Consider the following 19,046-nt stretch of genomic DNA (forward strand, 5'->3'; position numbering starts at 1 on the left):
ATTTAGTGCTCTTCAGGGAACACATCTCTTGTGCCTGCAAATTCCAGTGGCTGATGGTCTCCCAGTATGATTTCCTCTTGTGACTGCCTATCTGAGGGTGGTTGAGTAGGTGTTTCAGTGGGTCTGAAAGCAAAATGTGGGGTCAGTTCCTACTTGCATCTTGGCTTAGGAGGCTTCTCTTGAGTCTGCCTAAAATTAATTCAGTTTCCCTCAGGCCCTGCGGTGATGCAGGGGTGAAGCTGCTGGGACTCACCCCCGTTGTCCTTGCTACCTCCCACCATCCCGTGCACAAATGGCAATAAGGTTTCCTACAAACTTTCATCACCTTAATGTAAGTAGTATGCTGCTTTTGGAGCAATGCTAGGCAATGAGTGTGCCATTTGAATATGCCACCAGATTTTAAGACTGCCTTTATCTTGAGCAGGCAGGTTTTTATATCAGCTTTCTTGTCTGTCTAGTAAATGTTACTGCAGTTGTCATGGGGGCAAAAGCTAGTGTAGTTATCCTAGCAATTTTCCAGCGAAGATAAATAGAATTTTTCACTCATTTTCTCCACTGTGCTGCAATGCTAAGAAAAGCATTAGGAGATTACAGCATAGAGAATTGTTACTGGTGCTCTACGTCACTTCTTACGTGGAGTTCATAGGAGCTTATACATAGCTCCTTCAACATGTCATGGCATCAACACCTCTGCGCTGCAGGCAAAATCTGAACTTCGATACTCGTTGTCACGTTAAACCTTTGGGAAGCTATTTACCAGAGACTGTCAGAAAATGGCAGAAAATTGTTGGCTTCATGTAAAGATCATAAAACATTTTCACTGTCTTGCATAGACATCCTCTGATAGTAAGGTATTGGGATTCAGTCTCATTTTCTTTGTTGCCCTAATTGGGAGAGCATCTATTCCTGCTGGTTACTTCTAATAATTAAAATTCTCTGTATCCCTCAGTCCCCCTTTGTGAGACTATCTTCTGCTTGCCATTTCCCAGTAGTGGTGCAGAGCAACTGTGCAGTAGATTGAAGTGTTTCCTATTACTTGCTTTGCTAGTAGCTTCTTATTCCACTGCTTTAAGAGAATCATGCAAGTGACCTCAGTTTGCCTCACAGCAGTTATCTTAAGATGATTCGTACATTATTAGCACTAAAACGGTGATTTCCTGTAATCTCTTTCAGAGGTATATATTTAACATTGGAAGGATTGTTTTGGGTGCTTGAGATGGAGGGAGGAGTTATTTTCCTGGAGCCTCTAGTGACAACATGGGACTGCTTCCAGGTTCCAGGGGCTGGTGGGAGGCATGGGGCATTAACCAGGTAGCGATAAGGGAGAAGCTGGTCTGACTGGGCAGGAGGAATTGTCTCTGTACATAATGAGAAGTTCTGTTGTGGTGGGTAGTTGCCTGGTATCGTTGGTCTCATATTTGGGACAGGACTTTCAAAAGTGGTAGATTTTTCTTCTTAAACCAATATTGCGACCAAACCGTATGTGTGATTGTTGACTGAAAGGGGTGACAATTAAACTGCAGTTATGTGCACAGGTTGTCGATTAACCTTCGTTTCCTGCAGCAGTTGTTGTTTCCATATTTGTTACTGTTTGCTGTTAGGATAGCTTTAGCTGTCCTGAACTTTGAAGAGATGGATGAGATTCCTAACTGCCGGCACAACATAAGCATCATAATATAACTTTTGTTTTTGTAATTGTTTTTCGATGTGCATTGTAAATACCAATGGTAGGACAAAATAAAAAGGGGACATTTCTATTAGAAAGCAAAGGAGGTGAAACAAGTGATCCTAACAGGGTACAGGGTAGATGCTGTGATTCACTTAAAACTAATTGTGACTGCTAAGGTTTTATTCATGTCTCTGCCCAAGTTAATAAACCTGAAACTAGTTATAGATATATGCATAACCATACCGTAGTGTCAGTGCAGACCTATGCTGTGCATCCTTCTGCCCCCTGTTCTGCTTACAAGTGTTGGGTGAAGTGCCATGCAAATCACTTTTTGTGAAAAGTATCAACTTCCCTCCCCCTAACTTTTGTTTTTCTCATATAAAAATCCTGAAGCGTACCTTGACTTTGTTAGAAAAACTTCAGATACTTGTTCAAAAAAGTGTGTTTAATGGATAAAAACTTCTCTCCTCCTCTCTTCACTTTTTCCACTGTTATGTGATGAAGCAGCAGGCAATGTGGACCTGTTCTGGTATGAAGTCACTTCTACAAACATGAATGTACCACCCCCACCTCCAATTTTTTTTTATTATTTTTTTTTCCCAACTCGCTAAAGGCCAACGTCTATTAGTTACCTGAAAAATTTTTACAGAATATGTCTGATTACCAGAAGACAGCTTGAAAAAAGAGATTGCATATGTTAAAGCTTTTTCTTGTTACAGGAAGAGTGGTAACATGATTCTGTGTATCTCTGCCCATCTTTGTGCCTTTGCAGCGTACCTCTTGTTGATTTGCTAGACAGCACGGAGTTGCCAGAAACCTGTGTTGATGATGCCATAGGTCATCCAGTTGTTGGCTTGGCAACAGGAGATTCAGAAGAGGCTGTTAGTTGCCCTCATCCTGGCACAAAGGAAACTGCAGCTGAAAAAGCAGACTCGGATCGTAAGCAAACTTACAGATTTTTCCCTATTATGTGATGTGTGGGGTCAAAGTTAACAGACTAGGTTGTTACAATGTTGTTTCTGTACAAAAATCCAGAAGTGTTGTAGAAAGCTCCTTTAGCTTTTATGCATAAGGACAATTTTACCCACCACTAGGACAACAAAGTTGGTCAGCTCTCCCCATTTCAGCTGGAAGCAGCTTATTGCCAAGGACAGAGGTACAAGGGAAAAGCTATAGTTTGCAGGATCGGACTTTAGCCACAAATACAGTGAAGTGCAACCATCTGAGCAATTAACTCTTGCTGCTTGCTCGCTCACTGTGAGGACGGCGAGGGAAAGGAACTTGCAGGAGTGCAGTGTGTGGTGATTAGGTACATGCAGTCTCTAGGCTTGAAACTTGTATGGAAGGTTGAGCAAATGGTATTTTTTACTACCCCCCCATCCTTGTGCTTTTTTCCACAACTTTAAAACCATGTAATTAGTGCTCAGGAAGAATGCAAGTTACAAGTCAAGTAACTCCACAGTGACATTAAGAAGCTTATATATTTTCTGTCTTTTTCAGCATTTGAAGACACATTCCTAAAACTGAAACAGCTGGAGACAGAGCACAGCAGCCCCGTGCCAACTGAGCGTCCTAACGTAAACATAAACATACAGGTAGTTGGGCTTCATTCCTCTTGGCAGAGTCACTGAGTTTTGTTCAGATCATTCTGAAAAGTCTTCCATTTACCTTAGGCTCTTTGCAGGCTTTTTTAAGAATATGAGGAAATACTGTGGGGGGATATTAAAGGAAATACAAATGTTTTGTTACATGTAAACCTGTGTGTGACAGGGCAGTGAGATAAAGATGGGGGGCAGAGGTGCATGTGCTCCTTAGAAAATTTCACTGGGCTGCGTTCTTCAAAAATAAATGGGATAAAGGCTTGAAATGTTCTTCAGTTGTCTTTATCTGTAGGTTACTAACTGTACAATGCTGTATAGTTCACAGTCTTTTTTTGAGGGACTGAGCTGCTTTCTTGGTGTTTTTCAGTTGCCTTTGGTAACCTTCCCAGAACACTGTTCTGATGTTTTGTTTTGAGTCGAGTTTGCTGCTGATCTGTCCCTCCTGTTAAGGAACCACTTATTAGCTGCTTTCTGAAGTAGGTGTTAGTGTTCTATGTGTTTACGTAGAGGAGTGATGTGGTTTGATTTAGTGCTCTCATAAATCCTTTTGAGCAAGTCAGACTGCATTTCCGTGGGCAGCTGAGCTGAAGCTGAACAAGGGCAGGGGCTCTCTTCATCCTCACTCCTCTTCACTCTTCCTTCCCCAGCTTCACTCTCTCCTCTGTCACCTCCAGGAATCATTGCATGTTTTGGTGAACCAGTGTGGCCTACAGAAAGGCAAACAAAAATTTTTTTGCCTTTTCTCTTCTTTTTCTTTTTTTAACTTTTTGTTAAGTTTTTTTTGGTTTGATTATGTTTAGTTTATGAAGTTGTTAAATACTGATTTAGAAAGGTTCATGGAAGGGGTAAAAGCTATGCCTAGAGCCATAGTGAAAATCAGTAGTGTTGCTATAAGCAATGGAGAGGACAGGATCCTCCCTTACTACAGCAGTGAACCTTCACAGATTCACCAGTTATCAGACCACTGCACCCATACAGGATATTCTTGTTTTTTAGATGAGCTTTAAAAAATTTGGAATTGACGTTTCCCTTACTCTCATTTCTCTGATGTTAAAGCTGTAGGTGCTTTATTTCATTTTGAACAAGCAAAGAGAATACAACGCCTGTCAGTGTTATCTGTACTACCCTCCCTTGCAGAGAGGCCCGAGGATTTATCTAACTTCAGTGAAACAGCTCTGATTTTTCTTGCTCCCTCAATAGTAAAATGGACCAGGTGCAGAGAGAGGCGTTCAGCAGTACGTGTCTGGGCTAAGCCCGTTCCGGAGCATTTGTGCCCCTGCTGTGTGTGAGAAGGCTGTGGCTCTGGTGTGCTTGGTGCCGCAGGCTGTTTGGCTCGCGTCCCCTTTAAGGACTGTTGTCAGGGATGCTTTGTGCCCCTCTCTGCTTGGTGAGTGCTTTACAAAGATTACCAAGTCTCTTAAGAAGATTAGTCAGTAGCCTATAGGTCGTGTTATGCCAAAACACTGTCTCTGCGTAAACTAAAGCAAACCACCACAGTTTATTTCAGAGTATTTTCACCTGTTGAGCTCCATTTTGATTCAGAGAGAGAGGTTAAGGTTTTAATTGGTTAAATGGAGAGAACGGAGGAAAGTGTCTTGGTTTTTAAATCACGGCTGATATATAGTAAGCAAGTTAAGATTCTTGTAATGAGCTAATCTAACAAACAGCTCCCAATACGGTACAGTCACCCAGCTGCTGTCAGGTGAGGTTCCAAGTAACTGTGGATATTAGAAGTTACAGCTGCTGGGATCATAGTGACCTCATTAGAGAGCAAGAACATTCGCATAACTGCGCATGGATCTTGATATGAGTACGCCAATAAGATTCTTTCTTTGGGTAAAAGATACTTCAGCTTTCAAGAAGGAAGTGTGAATTGTATTATGAAAATGCAAGGGTAAGGTCATCAGTGGTTTTCCTTGAGTAGAAAAGATTGAAAAAAGCTTTTCAGCCTGTGATGTAGCTTACCAAGAGGTCACTTGAGAATGTTTGTTTAAAAAGGCAGGCAAAGATTAGAGACTGTCTTTACATTTTAAATTCTGTATGCTTCAGATTGCAAAGGCATACGGGTTACAGTAGCACCAAACAAGTACACCCAGTTGTGATTAGAGATGAAGGTTAAAGGTTTAGAAATGAGTTCTGAAAAGATTGACCTAAGAATAACTATTAAAAACACTTTGTTTCCTGCTTTTGAAGGCTGCTTTAGTAAAAATAACGAATTTCCACTTACGGTGTTTGTTACAAAATGTACCTATTGGCTCGCTTCCTCCACTTCTGTTCCATTCATGGCATCTTCTTCTAACTGGGCTGAATGGAACTACAATATAGCCACTAAAACCTTGCAATGAGCTTAGATCCCGGAGCTTGCTGTTGTTTCAGATGAACACAGTGTGAGTGTTCTCCCTGAAAGTGTGCGATTACAAATTTCAGCATGTCTCATCTCCCTTCAGTTTTACCAATGCATGAGATACCTACCTATGTAGAAACAGTTACAGCACATATAAAGTTTGGTAAAATGCACTGGGGGAAGGCACTAGCTTTCAGCTTATGAAGGCAGAGCTGTATCCTGAACTTCGTAAGTGACACTGTCAAATGCCAATGAACTGCTCGCTTCAGCTTTGTTAATTAAAAATCTTTAACTGTTTTCCATCAGGGGGCAGAGATGGCCTGACAGTCATCTTTACATAATTCTATACTTGCAATCAATCAATCTTGATTGATTTCTTTGATATGGAAATATTTACCTAGCTATCTGTGTTGGTTTAGAGAAAAAGAGAAGTCTTTCTAGAATGAGAACTGGGGAGGGGGGAATGAATGGTTCCATTCTTCACTGCTGCTCCCTGCCAAAATCTGTTGAGATGTAAGAATGCGACTTTGTCCTTTCCCAGCTTTCACTAGTGCAGTGACCAGATCTGACAAAAGAGAGCAAATAACTCTTAAATACACCGATGCTCTGCTTTCATCAGCTTCTGAAGGGAAATGAACAATAAAAAGATCAGCCTGTTTGCCCATATTTGAAGTGTGCGCCAGAGTCAGAAATGCAAGGATGTGAGGGTTTTCTTTTACTGAACTTCTTGTGATCTGTAAACATGTGGAAATTGCTCCAAAATAAGCCTACATTAGACTCCGTCTCCCTGCACAAAGTGATTTTCAGTGGCACCAGGAACACTGCTCAAAAGCATAAAGGATTGGGACCACATCTCCTGCTGTTGCCTTGAAGTATTTCCTTTCCTTTTTACATCACTGCCTAGCTCCGTATTTTGATTGAAGAATCGAGTACAAATATATTTGTCTAGTACATGGAACTAATAAAAATCCTAATGAGCTAGAATATTGACAAACCTCAGCAGCTTTACTGTTTTATGTGAACAACTGAAATGTCTTGTAAATTAGATCTCTTGAGGCATTATCAGGTGCCAGATGCTTACCCCTCTAGCTATGTGTTCTTTCCATTAAAAAACAAAACAATAAAACACCAATGCATTTTTTGCAAGCACAAAATAGGAAAGATTGGGAAAAATCTTTAATATTAATGGAACTGTTTCCTTGGTGATATAGAACTTATATTTAAGTACATTAAAATATTTCTTAATAGTACTACACTTCAAAATTTGGGAATCTAATTGCTGTTAAACTACCCTTTCAGTGGAGGAACCTGAGAGGAAGTTAAACCACAAAATGGTGCTTAAAGCACCAGTGTACTGATGTGCTCAGTTAAAATAATCAGATTTACTAGATCACTGGTACTGGAATAATGCATTAGAAATTCTGTGCAGGGACTCTTATGTACAGCATCTGGTTCAGTGAGGTCCAGTGTAAGGATTTAAGGATTATCATAGTTGGGTACTGCAACTGTACAAATAATAATAATAATAATAATAAATCAGTTTTAATTATTCTAGACTTCTGGCAATTCCAGCAGCTTCAGGAAAATGAAGACACTTAAATGTTTAATAATTAATTGTTTTGCTAGTTTTCATGAATAGTATGAATGTGCATCTCTTAATGTCTGCTAGCAACAGTCATTAGCAACATGGTTGTTGGGCCTGATACCTTTTTCTGTTAACTGTGACCCCTGAGTATTTTGCAAAGTTCATTGCTGACTGAGGTCAAAATTTTAAAACAGGTTCTCCTTTAGGTAGTCTCCTAAGTTCCTATTTGGATACCCTGGAAGGTGATTTAGAGGGAGACAAGAAAAGGAAATGTTTTTTCCTTCTCTAAAGCCCGAATACCTAGAAGTTCTCACAAGCATTTCCAGTCAAAGAAAAAAGCTAAAAGTGGATGGATGGCTGGGGGGGGGGGGACACGACAGGTATTCATTCACCTCTTTTTAACTTCTGTCACTTGCTCGCTCTCTCTGTGCCATGGGCTTCATTCCTTCTGGACACGCTGCAGTTGGTGCAAGTAGGGGTGCAGCCGGATTGTGCCCGCTCTGGGGGGGCAGGGGGTGTTGCAGGAATGCAGCGTTTCCGCGGGCAGAGGGCCTGGCATATGGCAGGGAAGCAGGACTCTGTCTCCCCCTGCTGAGTCATACCCCGAGAAGAAAGGTCACAAGGTTTAGTATCCACACCGTTAATTAACTCCTGTCATTAATCAAATAGCAATTAGTAGATCAAATGCTTAATTAACATTTTATAATTAAGAAATCCAATTCACATAATGAAATATACTGTCGTGAAAGGTATCTCATTTTTAATTGTCTTTGTTACGTATATGGCTGCCAGTTTGTTCTGATACAGTCAGTGATGGGAGAGGTAGCTGTTCTAATTTATAAGTGGATTGTAAGGTAAAATTCTCCCCAACTTGAATTTGAGAGGGCATAGTGCATATAGACTAACTCATAGTTAGGCTATACTGATACGGTGTATTGTGATGGCTGCTACATTGGTCTGCCAGCAAACTGGGCTGCAAATTTAGGGTCCACTTCGGTTCTTACACGCTGTGTTTTCAGCACAGCACTTCACATCTCTGCTTCTAAGCATTGTGCTTTTTTTACTTTATGTTTTGCTGTGACTTTACAAGTGAGTTCCAAAATAAAGGGGAAAAATTGCTTTTTCATTTCAGTGTAAATCTGCTGACTTTCACTCAGTCTTGTTGTTATTTAGAGATGTCAGTAAACATCGGCCCAGACTTTTCCGTGTGGGAACTGCTTCTGATAAAATTTTTTTCCTGTCTAGGATGAAGTAGTAAAGCTGACAGATAAATGTCTTAATGCAATTGAGAGCCCAGTCACAGCAGCAACGTGGCTTCCAGCAGATATCAAAAGCAATATCCTGAAGGCCCAGGCAGAAGCAGGGCACAAGGTAAATAGTCACAGTCCTCATCAGTTGAGTTTCTCAAATGTTTTATTTGTCTTGAGTTGCATGGTGTTGGAGAAGATGCCGCGCAAGTAAGGGTGCTCCAAGAGCCAAAGTCCATGATAGAGTAAGAGAGCCTTTTTGCACAATAATAGTGGTCCGGTACTGGCACGGTTGCCCAAGGAGAAGTCTCCATCCTTAACGATGCTCAACATGGAGCTAGACAAGGCCCTGAACAAGCCCCTGGTTTGAGTGGTTATTGAGCCAGATAACCTCCAAAGGTGGCCTAATAATCGAGAAATTATTCTGTGATTCTGTGACTAAGACTATGCTTCTAGCATGTCCTAGTAAATTCTGTGGCAAATAATGGTATTTTATTTGGCTACACTGTTGAATTATTTTTATTTCTGCACTGAGGTTTTCACGTAGAATTGATGTTGTAAGTCCCTGAGCAGGATGAACAGCACACTTTTGTGCTGGGATGCAGGTCCTCGGTGCTTCTGTGAATCTCAGAACTGACACAAGATGGGAACAGGTATCAGAAATTTATATCTTTGTTCATTTTTTCCTCTCAGGTCATGAGAGAAGACAGCCTGACAGTTGTCAAGAATTCCACTATTCAGGATGCTGCTGCCAGGTACTGAACAGATTTGGAAGAAGCGCGTGATGTAATTAGCCAAGTACAGCACTGAGAACCTGCGGTTCAGGGGGGTCTTTCAGTGTCTCAGTGATCGTTGCATTTTACCTTGCATAGTGTAGCTTAACTTGGTGGCTGTGAAGTGTTTATGAAAGCCAGCAAACACTATACTTGCTAAGTTTTATTACATACAAGGTAATCCAGATACTCTTTGTTCCCCCATACTTTACTTGGATAAACATTGTTCTGACAAGAGTTTCGATCACTGTAGTGATTTCTGACCCGTGAACAAGTGTGGGGAGAGGGGATGGGTCTGTTTACCCACAGCTGTTTTCTCGTGGAGAAAAAAAATCATGTGCAAAAACCTGACACTGATAGTTGATCTCCTGAGAATTACTGAATCTCAAACGATTGCTGTTTCCAGTGAGATTTAAGGCACTGAAAAAGTTAAAGGGTTACAACGTGTCATTTCTTGACCATTTTTGAAGAAATGGTCAGACTTCATGTGTCAGACCTCAGAGAACACATGGAGATACTGAATAAAATGTACATCTAGCAATCTCAAAAGTATCCTGTAACAAGTGATTCATGAAGAGCTTTCCATGGAAGGTTGTACCGGTTTGGGGGTTTGTTTTTTGTTTTGTTTTGTGCCAGGAACATACTCCCATCAGGCAAAACACAGAGTAGTCCTCGAGCAACCAGTCCGGTATTTCAAGACCCAAGAGAGCTGCTGAAAGCAATCCCTGCCTCAGACACCTTTGTTCCGTAAGTCATTCAGGAGAAATGTGTTTCTAGGGTAAGGGAACCGTGTGGAAATTGTCATGAACAGGTCTGAAAAGATGAGCAACAGTTGCTGAGCATTTAGGCTACATCTAACTAAGCAGGTTTACAACGCATCTTTAATTACTGTTGCTGCAGTTAATCAGCGTAGGCCAGGCCTCAGGGTGAGTATCCCAGCAAGCAGTAAGCACATCTGTCTCATCTTCTGAAACAAAATTCCTGGCATCCTGCTGCCCCTGGCTCTAAAGAGGACGATAAGAGAATGGTAGGGAAGCTTCAGGCAAATTGGAAACAAGGGCTGAAGAGGCTCCTTTCAGACAGGAGACATTGACACTGTTGGGTCTATATATAGCTGTAGCTGAAACTATGAAAGAGAGCAGTCCTCTGCGGAGGTAGTTGGAAGGCATTTACTTCAACATCCTCACAAATATCGGTGTCTTGCCTGCCGCACATGGGACTGGCGTCAAGTTTTTGGGTTGAGCTGTCAGGGAAGCAGCATGGTTTCATGCTACCCAGGCAGTGTGCTGATGAGAATGTTTTCTCCTTTCAGTAATGCATTAAATGAGGACAGCGCTGCCTCTAACCACGAAGACCTGATGATTCCAGTTAATCTGGCTCCAGCTGAGGAGGCTGCTGTTCCAAAGGTATCGCCACCTTCCAGCCTGCAAGGTTTCTTTGTGTCACGTTCTGAGCTGCTGATGGCTCCAGGCAAGCACAGCAGACCTGGCTGCGTGCCTCTCATAACTCAGTGAATACCAGTCCTTGGCGAATACCAAAGAGTGCTTTCTGGATCACACAGGGGCACTGTACAGATCTCTCCAAAGGCCATTTCTGAGCGTCCTTTCAGGTTCTTTGCCTGACACTTATATTTCTAAACTGATTGTTTTCTTCATGCTGGTGAGGAGCCCGCTAAATCCCAATGATTTGATGCTCCAGGAAAGAGGCTGCAGGGCTGGCATTCTGACATAGGCAATTCTTATCAAAATAACAAGGGGGAAAAGTTTAAATTGAAATGTTTAATTGTTATATTTGGGTTGCCTTATGGATAAGACAATTTTTAACTGGACTCCATGAAATGCTCATAGTAATTCAGAAGTCAGCTTTCCTTTGTCCCTTTCCAAGCAAAAAGAGGACTCCGACATCGGACTCTGCTGTTAACTTCAGCAGACTGAGGGGTTATTCTGGATCATGAAAGCACCATGCCCTTTAGCTGGTGTCCCTCTAAACCAGTATGAGGTAGTTGATCCCACTGAATAATTACCAATTTCATCTTCTGAGTTCAAATACTCAGCTCACAAACCCTGCTGACCTTGTTGAATGGCGCAGTACCCTATCCTCATATAGGAGGATGGGACAGTCTCACAGCTTGCTCACAATGGCAGTGGCATTGTTTCTGGTACATTGATGAGAATAGGTGAAATGAAAAGGCTATTAAAAAAGATCATATGGAAAGATTTGAGAAAAGAGACCTGATAAACAATGATGCTCGTTAAGGACACTGGTCTAACTCAGGAAGCCACTAGAGTATTCAGGCAGACCTATCTGGTTACTACTGGGAGTTCAATTCAAAACTGATTTATTCCATAGAGCACTCCAGATGACCAGGACGTTTCCTTAACATCATTGACAGAGAATCTAATTGACTTTACAGAAGCCACACCTCGGGTAAATGTATTTCAAAACCAAACTTCTTCCTTCACACATACAGTGGTTTTTACTCATGAATTCTCCTCTGGTTTTAGTATCTGTCCACCAGGCTTGGATCTGCCGCAGTAGAGCAAGGTGGTGTTTGACCTGGATCACTGCATATATGCCCCCCTGTGTGAAGGGTGGTTGCCCATAGGGTTGTAGACCCTACAGCTTTGTAATGGACGTGAAGGAACACGAAGAGTTAACTTGTATCTGTGCCACAAGAGCCAGTAGGATTATTATAGTGCACCTGCAAGTGCCAGCCTGCTTCTCAGGCTTCTGAGTATATATAATACTTCAGAAATTATATATAAATGTGTACATATGCACACAGATGTATATGTGTTTGTGTGTGTATATAAGTAGATGAAAATAAATACTTGAGAAATAAACTTTTAATACAAATCAACTCTTTTGTATAGATTAAAAAAGTCTCTTGTAATCTGTGCCAGCAAAAAAGGAATTAAATTGCATGCACCAAAAATAGGGGGAAGGAGTGGGACCTTTAAACTGTTGACAGAAGTGTGCTTTTGGTTAACTTTGTCCACAAAGCAGAAAAAAATAACAGGTTCGGTTGCCTTTTGGAAGGGAGCGCTGTGCTGAAACTGTTATCAGCGAGTTTCTGTGAGTGAGCGGGTATTAGCTGTATGCTGGGTGGGTGCCGTTACCTTTCGGTGTGAAGTCACAGCTGTAGCTGATCACTAGCATGGTTCAAAGACTAGCAGTGGACAAATATTCCAGATTGTTTTGGGAGGCGGTATTGCTTTGAGAATGTTCTCAGCCATTTCCAACCTTTTCTAATGAGCATTTATTTGCTTTTTGTAGGTGTCTTCCCAGCCCATGATAACACCAAGGTGGATAGTGCCAGTGAGTTATTTGACCATTTGTTAACAACCAAAAAAAAGAAAAAAAGAAAGCTTTTCTCGTGATTAATAAACAGGAGCTCAAGTAAAATAGTAAACTATCATTATTTGAAAGCGCATAAAATAATGACCAAAAATAAAGCAAACTAATTCAACTGAAGTAAATCAACATACGTATCCTGTTAATATTTTAACTTTATTTTTGCCACGTTACCTGTGGGCAAATGCCATAAGGTTTCTTTAAGAACTTGCATTTAGTGAAGCCCACCCTGGAACCTGATGAATCTTAGTTTTTACTGTTATAAATAAATCCTATTGGAAAATGAGCTTGTCTTGTCCTGGCAGGTTTTTATTTCAGTTTTCTGTTTTATTCTCCCCAATTCAGACTGGACTAATTTCCAATGGGCCTTTGGGAGATGATGTTGCCTTATCTATGAAGGCCATGAAAGGCAGCACAGACACTCTGTTGTCATCAGCTGGATTGCCACCATCCCAACAGACATCTGATGTCCTTGCAAGGTAAGGTCTCCTCAGCACTCACTACAGAACTTTGTGCGGTGGAAAGGACATATGTGCTTTTATTACTTCCACTTAAATACTTATAGTCGTCATTTAGACACAGTGCCTTTTTTTGTGGTGCTTATAAACTATAGAAACTATATATAAACTTCTGTCTCAATTTATAGCATTTAAAATCTTAACAAATAAATAGAGCAGCTGATGTGTATATATTTTTATATATTGTTTGAAGGGTAAGAATATTTTTTTAATTCAAGGAAGTAAAGGAACAAAGCATAAAAATTTAGTTGGAGTTGGAGGTAAACCTGTTGTCATGGCAAGTGCTACAAAATTGATCAAGTCTTTTAAATTATCATTTCCCTTCAGTTTCTTTCCTAATCTACTAATGTGTTTTAGTACTGAACTGAAGTTATGGTACAGGTGAATTTTCTGAGAATTCTCTTTGCAGTGTTTCAATACCTGTCAGAGGATTGGTGGGGGTCAGGGGAGATGGGGTGGGGGGTGTCCCCCAGTTATTTCCAAGCTGTAAGGAAGTCGCGAGAACAGAATCTATAGAAACCTTTTCCCTTGCTGTTCTCTATTCCGCTGTGCTGGTGAGGCAGAATGATGGAGTGATGATCAGGCCTTCCAGTGAACCTCTTACAATGTGGGTGCGGATGACAATGATGCTGCTGCTGCACTGTGTGAAATTGATTGTTTGCTCTTCTGCAGTTGTCCATTGGAAAGATTTGTCCATTGGCCTCATTAAATTACAAGGGGAGCAGCTATGAACACTCTTTGGAACAATACTAATCTTTTTCTTTTTTAATCCCTTATGGCAGATCTTTTTGGAGGAGTGTGTATTTACAGGGCCTCTTTTTTTTTTTTCACCCCCTTTTAGCCCAGTTACTGAGGATGCTACAGTAAGAACGAAGTGTTTACTCACCACTGAACTCTAGAAGGAGTTTCTGCACGTCCCACCTTGTAAAAAACCTCAGATCTTCTAACACATCTCCAAGGGATCCTTCAAAAAGACTTGCTTGGGATCAAACTCTTGCTGAATGGAAGTCAGACAGCCAGCTGGGTTGCTAGGATCCGGGAAGAGACTTTTACTTTTACTGTGATCTAACTGGAATTACAGTCTAAACCGGGAAATAAAACCACATGCACATTTGATCTTCTCCCTCAGGAGAAGTGAAACATCACACTGGAGCTAGTTCTGAACGTGAGGAACAGAATCTAGTTGCATTCCATTCACGCTAGGTTTAGTCTTACTTACCCTGTGCTGCCTCTCAAGTGTTAATGAGAAGCGTTCACTGTGATGCTAGCCATGTAGTGTGTGAGCAGCTGTCCCCTGACCTGTGTGGATGAATGTTGGAAAGATCAGGAGAACTTGTAGGGCCACCTTGTGGCCACGCTGCGCACGGTGGCTCACGGTGGTGACTGTTCCATGCGGCCAAGGACGTTTTCTTCTGTGTGATTGTTCCCTTTGTTTTTCATTTCTTTTACCAACACATACTCTTCTTTTGGCCTTAAACCCCTTAATAATCCTTGCACCTCTTGTTACAGTACCTGGGAAGAATGAAAATCTAGTCCATCAGTGACTATCTACATCGACTGGATTTGAGCTGCTCATTGCAACCAGGAAAAGGAAAATTAACCTGCCAAACAGCTTACAGCATTAGCAGACTTCAGCAGCGGTCCCACGTTACGACACTGATTATTTCATTTCCTGTGTGACTCAAATACAGGTGTTTTAGGCTAGAGATACGTATGTTTTACATGCTGAAGCAGTAGAGGTATGAGCGTACCTTACTTCACAAACTGCTTGTTGGTTAGTTTTGTTGTCATATAGGACTAGTAGGGAAAAGAAATTTCTTGTTTCTATTCATACTATTTCTGGGTGTTTTTTTCCAGATGCTGTGCTTTGGGAATACTTACCAGGTGTGTTAGCGGCATGGGGGTACAACTAGATCAGTTCTTAATAGCACCTTGAGTCCTGTTCCAAGTGTCATCTAATAGTTGTATGTGGAACAAAGAATAGAAAGAATAAGGTGAAAACCAGAAAAAAAGATCAGAAGTCCCTGTAAGCAGTTCACTTCTTGGTAGAAGAAAAGTAGGAGCACTTGCAAAAGCATGCTCCACAGAGCTGGTGAAGGCCTTTTGGTGCTGCGGTGAAGTACAGGTTACAATATGTGTGGGTTGGAAGACTTCATTTGAGTCCTGGGCAGCAATATCCTCGTGGGGACGTGTAGAGGTGAGCACATGGACCCTTGGGACACAGCCTGTGAAAAAGGTCAGTGCAGAGTTGGAGGGATGGAGACCCGATGATGAACTCCATACCTGCTAACAGGGAAGCTCAGATGAAACCACTGGGATCTTTCTTAGGGAGAGGTTTGTACATATGACTGGGGTTGGAGGTTGTTTTCTGCATACTGCCGCTGTTTATACATACTTCTATACCTGTGTTTTCTAGAAATAATTTTAAATGTGAAAGTTGGTTGACACCTGTATGCACAACCTCGTTTCTGCACACTGGCTGCGTGCACGTGTCTCACTGCAGACGAAGATTTGGACCAAACCACTGTGGGTTGTGTGAGTAAGCTGGTGCCTGGCTAGGCTGCTGCTTTCGGACTAGGGCATCCTTACTGCTGCTCTTGTGCTCTTGTTTGCAAGATGCTGAATGAGAGTGTTGAGGAAAAAGCCACGTGGCATTCACGTGACCCACTGCCACTTCTCAAAACCCCGAGGCCTTAACAGAGAAACGTGGAAACCATAGGGAGCTCTTGGGGCCAACATGCCAGAGTGACTCTCTGCAGACAGCAATTTGCAGCCGTTGCCTCCAGAACAGGGAGTCAAAATGGGTAGCGGGCGCTTCACCTGCCCGCTGCAGCCTGGGGCTCGGGGGCAGGCTCCCCGCTCCCGGCACTGCCAGCCGGGGGGGAGCTGCTGTCCTGGACCAGGGGGACTGTTTCTGCTCACCAGCCATTGAGCTCTGCCATTGTTACTTCCAGTTTATTGGCTTTTTTTTTAAAATAGGTTTAAGGCTGAGCCTTATTTCATATTAAAATGTAGAAGGTTCCTGATTCAAATATCAAATGTCTTGGTCTGGATTAATAATACACTTGCCAGCAAAGTTCCTGCAGGAAAAGGGAAGCTATGGCTGCAACAGTCTGCTTCCTGCACAAAGCCAGGACTGTGTGGGGAAACTTGGCACTTGCTATTGATCTGTTTGCTCAGCAGCTGAGCTGGCATTCGCCAGCTACATGTGTTGGTTTTGTAAATAGACAGAATGCAGTACATTTTCTCTTTAAGGCATGTTTGATATTTGACTCTTCCCGTTGGGTTCGGGAGCTCTGTGAACTGTTAACTTGAATCCCTCCCAAAAGCAGAATAACAGAAGTTTACAGTTTTACAGCATTGCGTGTTGAATACCATCCTCAGATTCCTCCCGAGCAATCATGTACAGCAAATAACAAGTAAATAACATGTGTGGTGAGTGTGTCCCCTTAAAATCTAAATGGTTCCAAGCAGCCAACTGTTATTTCAGCATGGTCAGGATAGTGGTGATGGAGGGGAATGTTGTGTGTGTGCAGATGTGTGTAAATACAAAAATTTCAAATGGGCAAGGTTTTCTTCAATTTTCAGAGGACTAATACTTGAAACTTTATTTAAAAATTCAAATTTTTCAACTATTAAAATTGGGGACTTGGCAATTTCTAGTAAGATTTGAGGCTGCAAAACTGCAGAATCTGCAGTGATATCTGATACTTGGAGCAAATATTCACTCCATTTAACTCAACGTAGCTTATTTAGCTAATCAAAATCAGTGTTTATATAGGGAGCGTGGCGAGACTAAGGCGCCACAGTTAACGTGATCTGACCAGACACACGGGTATCTGAACGTCCTGTCATTTGACATCACTGTTTTGCTTTAAAACTACAGGTATCATGTTGTATTGTGACAGGCTAACAGGTAACGCAGCATTACTTAGCCCCTGCATTTTATGGAGCACAAGTAAGTATAATAGTTCCTACAGCTAGAGTTAACAAAGTATTATTTAATGCCTGTGTGCTACTGAGAAAAAAGGGGGTTTCCTACCATTGCTTACACTATGCTTGGCTATAAGGTCCAACCATCCTCTAAAAGTTTATTTTTTTGTACTTGTTTAAAAAGATTTATAAAATTTGTAACTTTTGACTCAGGTGTTGGGATGTTGGCAGGTCTGCCAGCCAGTGTAAGGGTTGACAGGAATGAATAAATGCACGATCTGTTGCAGTCATTTGGAAAAAGCCAGCTCCCCGATTTTAAAAAAATAATAAAAAAATAAAAAAAATAAAATTTATTTCCAAAGTTATCCCCTATTGATTGACTAATATATGTCCCAGCCTGTCCCCAGTAACTGGCCTGGTACCCTTTTGCTGCATGTGCAGGCAATGCTGATTAGACACAGGTGCTTGCTTTTCACTTAATAATTAAAAACCAGTTAACTTAAACTAAAAACGTGATTGGATCTAAAAGTAAAAGTGATACTACTCCAGTCACACTCCGTAAGTGATTGGAGTAGAAGGTTTTATAGAAATCTTAACATTTATAATAACAAAAACCCCAGCCTGTATCTCAAACTCATTGATCTTGAGGAGGTGCTGCATCTTGGAGCTGCAATTCAGCCTCACCCGTTTAGTCCAACAGGCAGAGCCCAGAGAGTCGGGGTGTGCGGAGTACTCAGTAACGGTCTTCCCAGCTTTTGAAATGGGCATTAAAATGGGGGTTCAGGCCCTCTTACACTTGAATTAAGGGTGTCTCTTCTTTAATTCAGTGGTAAAAGGATTTAATAGTAGGTAAGTCATAATGACAAAATAACTACTTACCTGGTAGTCAGTCATGGTTAATGGATTAGCTTGAATGTGTTTGATTTTGAACTTAAATTCCATGTATACTTTGTCAGACAGCTGTGTAGAAGTTGAGGTTTGGACAATTTTTTGGACGCAACTTCAGCAAGAAAATTTGCAGCACTGTGAGAGGCGCTCAGGTGAACGGTCCAGTTACATTTGGGTCTCTTTCCACAAACTTTTCAGCCCTGGCCCGTTAGCCTTTGGTCCACACCTTGCTCAGTCTTGTTTGTTGAAGTAAAGATGCACCATTAAGATCAGCATGTCCTTCACAGACGGCACTGAATATATTTTTCACATTATGAACATATTCTGGTACAACCCAAATCTTCTGCAGGTTAAGTGTTAGCAGCTCTGTTTCACAGCCAGCTAGCATTTAAAGCTCTGTCTGGGCACACAGTGTTTCTTAGTCTAGAAAGCTGGGTGTGTGTGTGTGTGTGTATATATAGCTGTTAGACATGGTAACGTCACAGCTTTCAAATGCAGCTAGACAATCGTAACTTTAATACCAAAAACAATAAAAATAACCCACGCTAATGGCCTTTCTGTCACACAGGTGTAATCTGGGGGGGTGTGTTTGGTCCGAGTGTGAGCACCACAGATGTGCCCACCATGCTCAAGTGGAGCTGGAGTTGGTATGATTTCATGAAGTGCTGCACTGTCTTGTCTCACAGTGTTTGGGAGGGAGATCCAAGCGGTCGGCACAGCCTGTTGGGAGCTCAGCATCGCACATGGTTATGCACCAGAGCGGGTGCTGCCCCTGCAGCCATGTTGGACCCTTTGTGGCCAGGAGCCGCAAGATTCTCCTGCAAAATTCACCTCCTTTCTACTGTTTGGCTTTCTTAAACACACACCAGACCCTCCCTACCTATAACTGGACAAACTTATTTTTGATGTAAGAATATTTTTTTAGCTAGATTTTTTTGTTAAAGCCACACTAACTACAATTTTTACCTTTTATATGTAAAGCTTGGCAATAGCTCTCAATGTATAATTTATTTGGGTTTTTTTATATAAAACAAAGTGCACCCTCTTGCTTCTGTTTCACAATAGTGAGGTATGAACTGTGTTAGGCACTGCACTGAAATCTGTGTTGAAACTGTATATGGGAACAAGAAACCG

The 19,046-nt window shown here is 41.6% G+C and overlaps 1 protein-coding gene across 1 annotated transcript; it reads left to right on the plus strand.

The window, feature by feature from the left end:
* Positions 1–2,942: 2,942 nt before the first annotated feature.
* Positions 2,943–18,943, plus strand: LOC114014058 (band 4.1-like protein 5). The gene is made up of 10 exons (XM_027796457.2): positions 2,943–3,015; positions 3,170–3,264; positions 8,445–8,570; positions 9,140–9,201; positions 9,856–9,966; positions 10,532–10,625; positions 11,569–11,646; positions 12,496–12,537; positions 12,919–13,052; positions 13,933–18,943. Exons 1-10 carry the CDS (start codon positions 3,009–3,011, stop codon positions 13,988–13,990), a joined length of 807 nt encoding a protein of 268 aa, XP_027652258.1. The 5' UTR covers positions 2,943–3,008; the 3' UTR covers positions 13,991–18,943.
* The last annotated feature ends 103 nt before the right edge of the window (positions 18,944–19,046 follow it).

Source organism: Falco peregrinus, chromosome 8 (genome assembly GCF_023634155.1).
Source record: "Falco peregrinus isolate bFalPer1 chromosome 8, bFalPer1.pri, whole genome shotgun sequence".
Taxonomy (NCBI): Eukaryota; Metazoa; Chordata; class Aves; order Falconiformes; family Falconidae; genus Falco; species Falco peregrinus.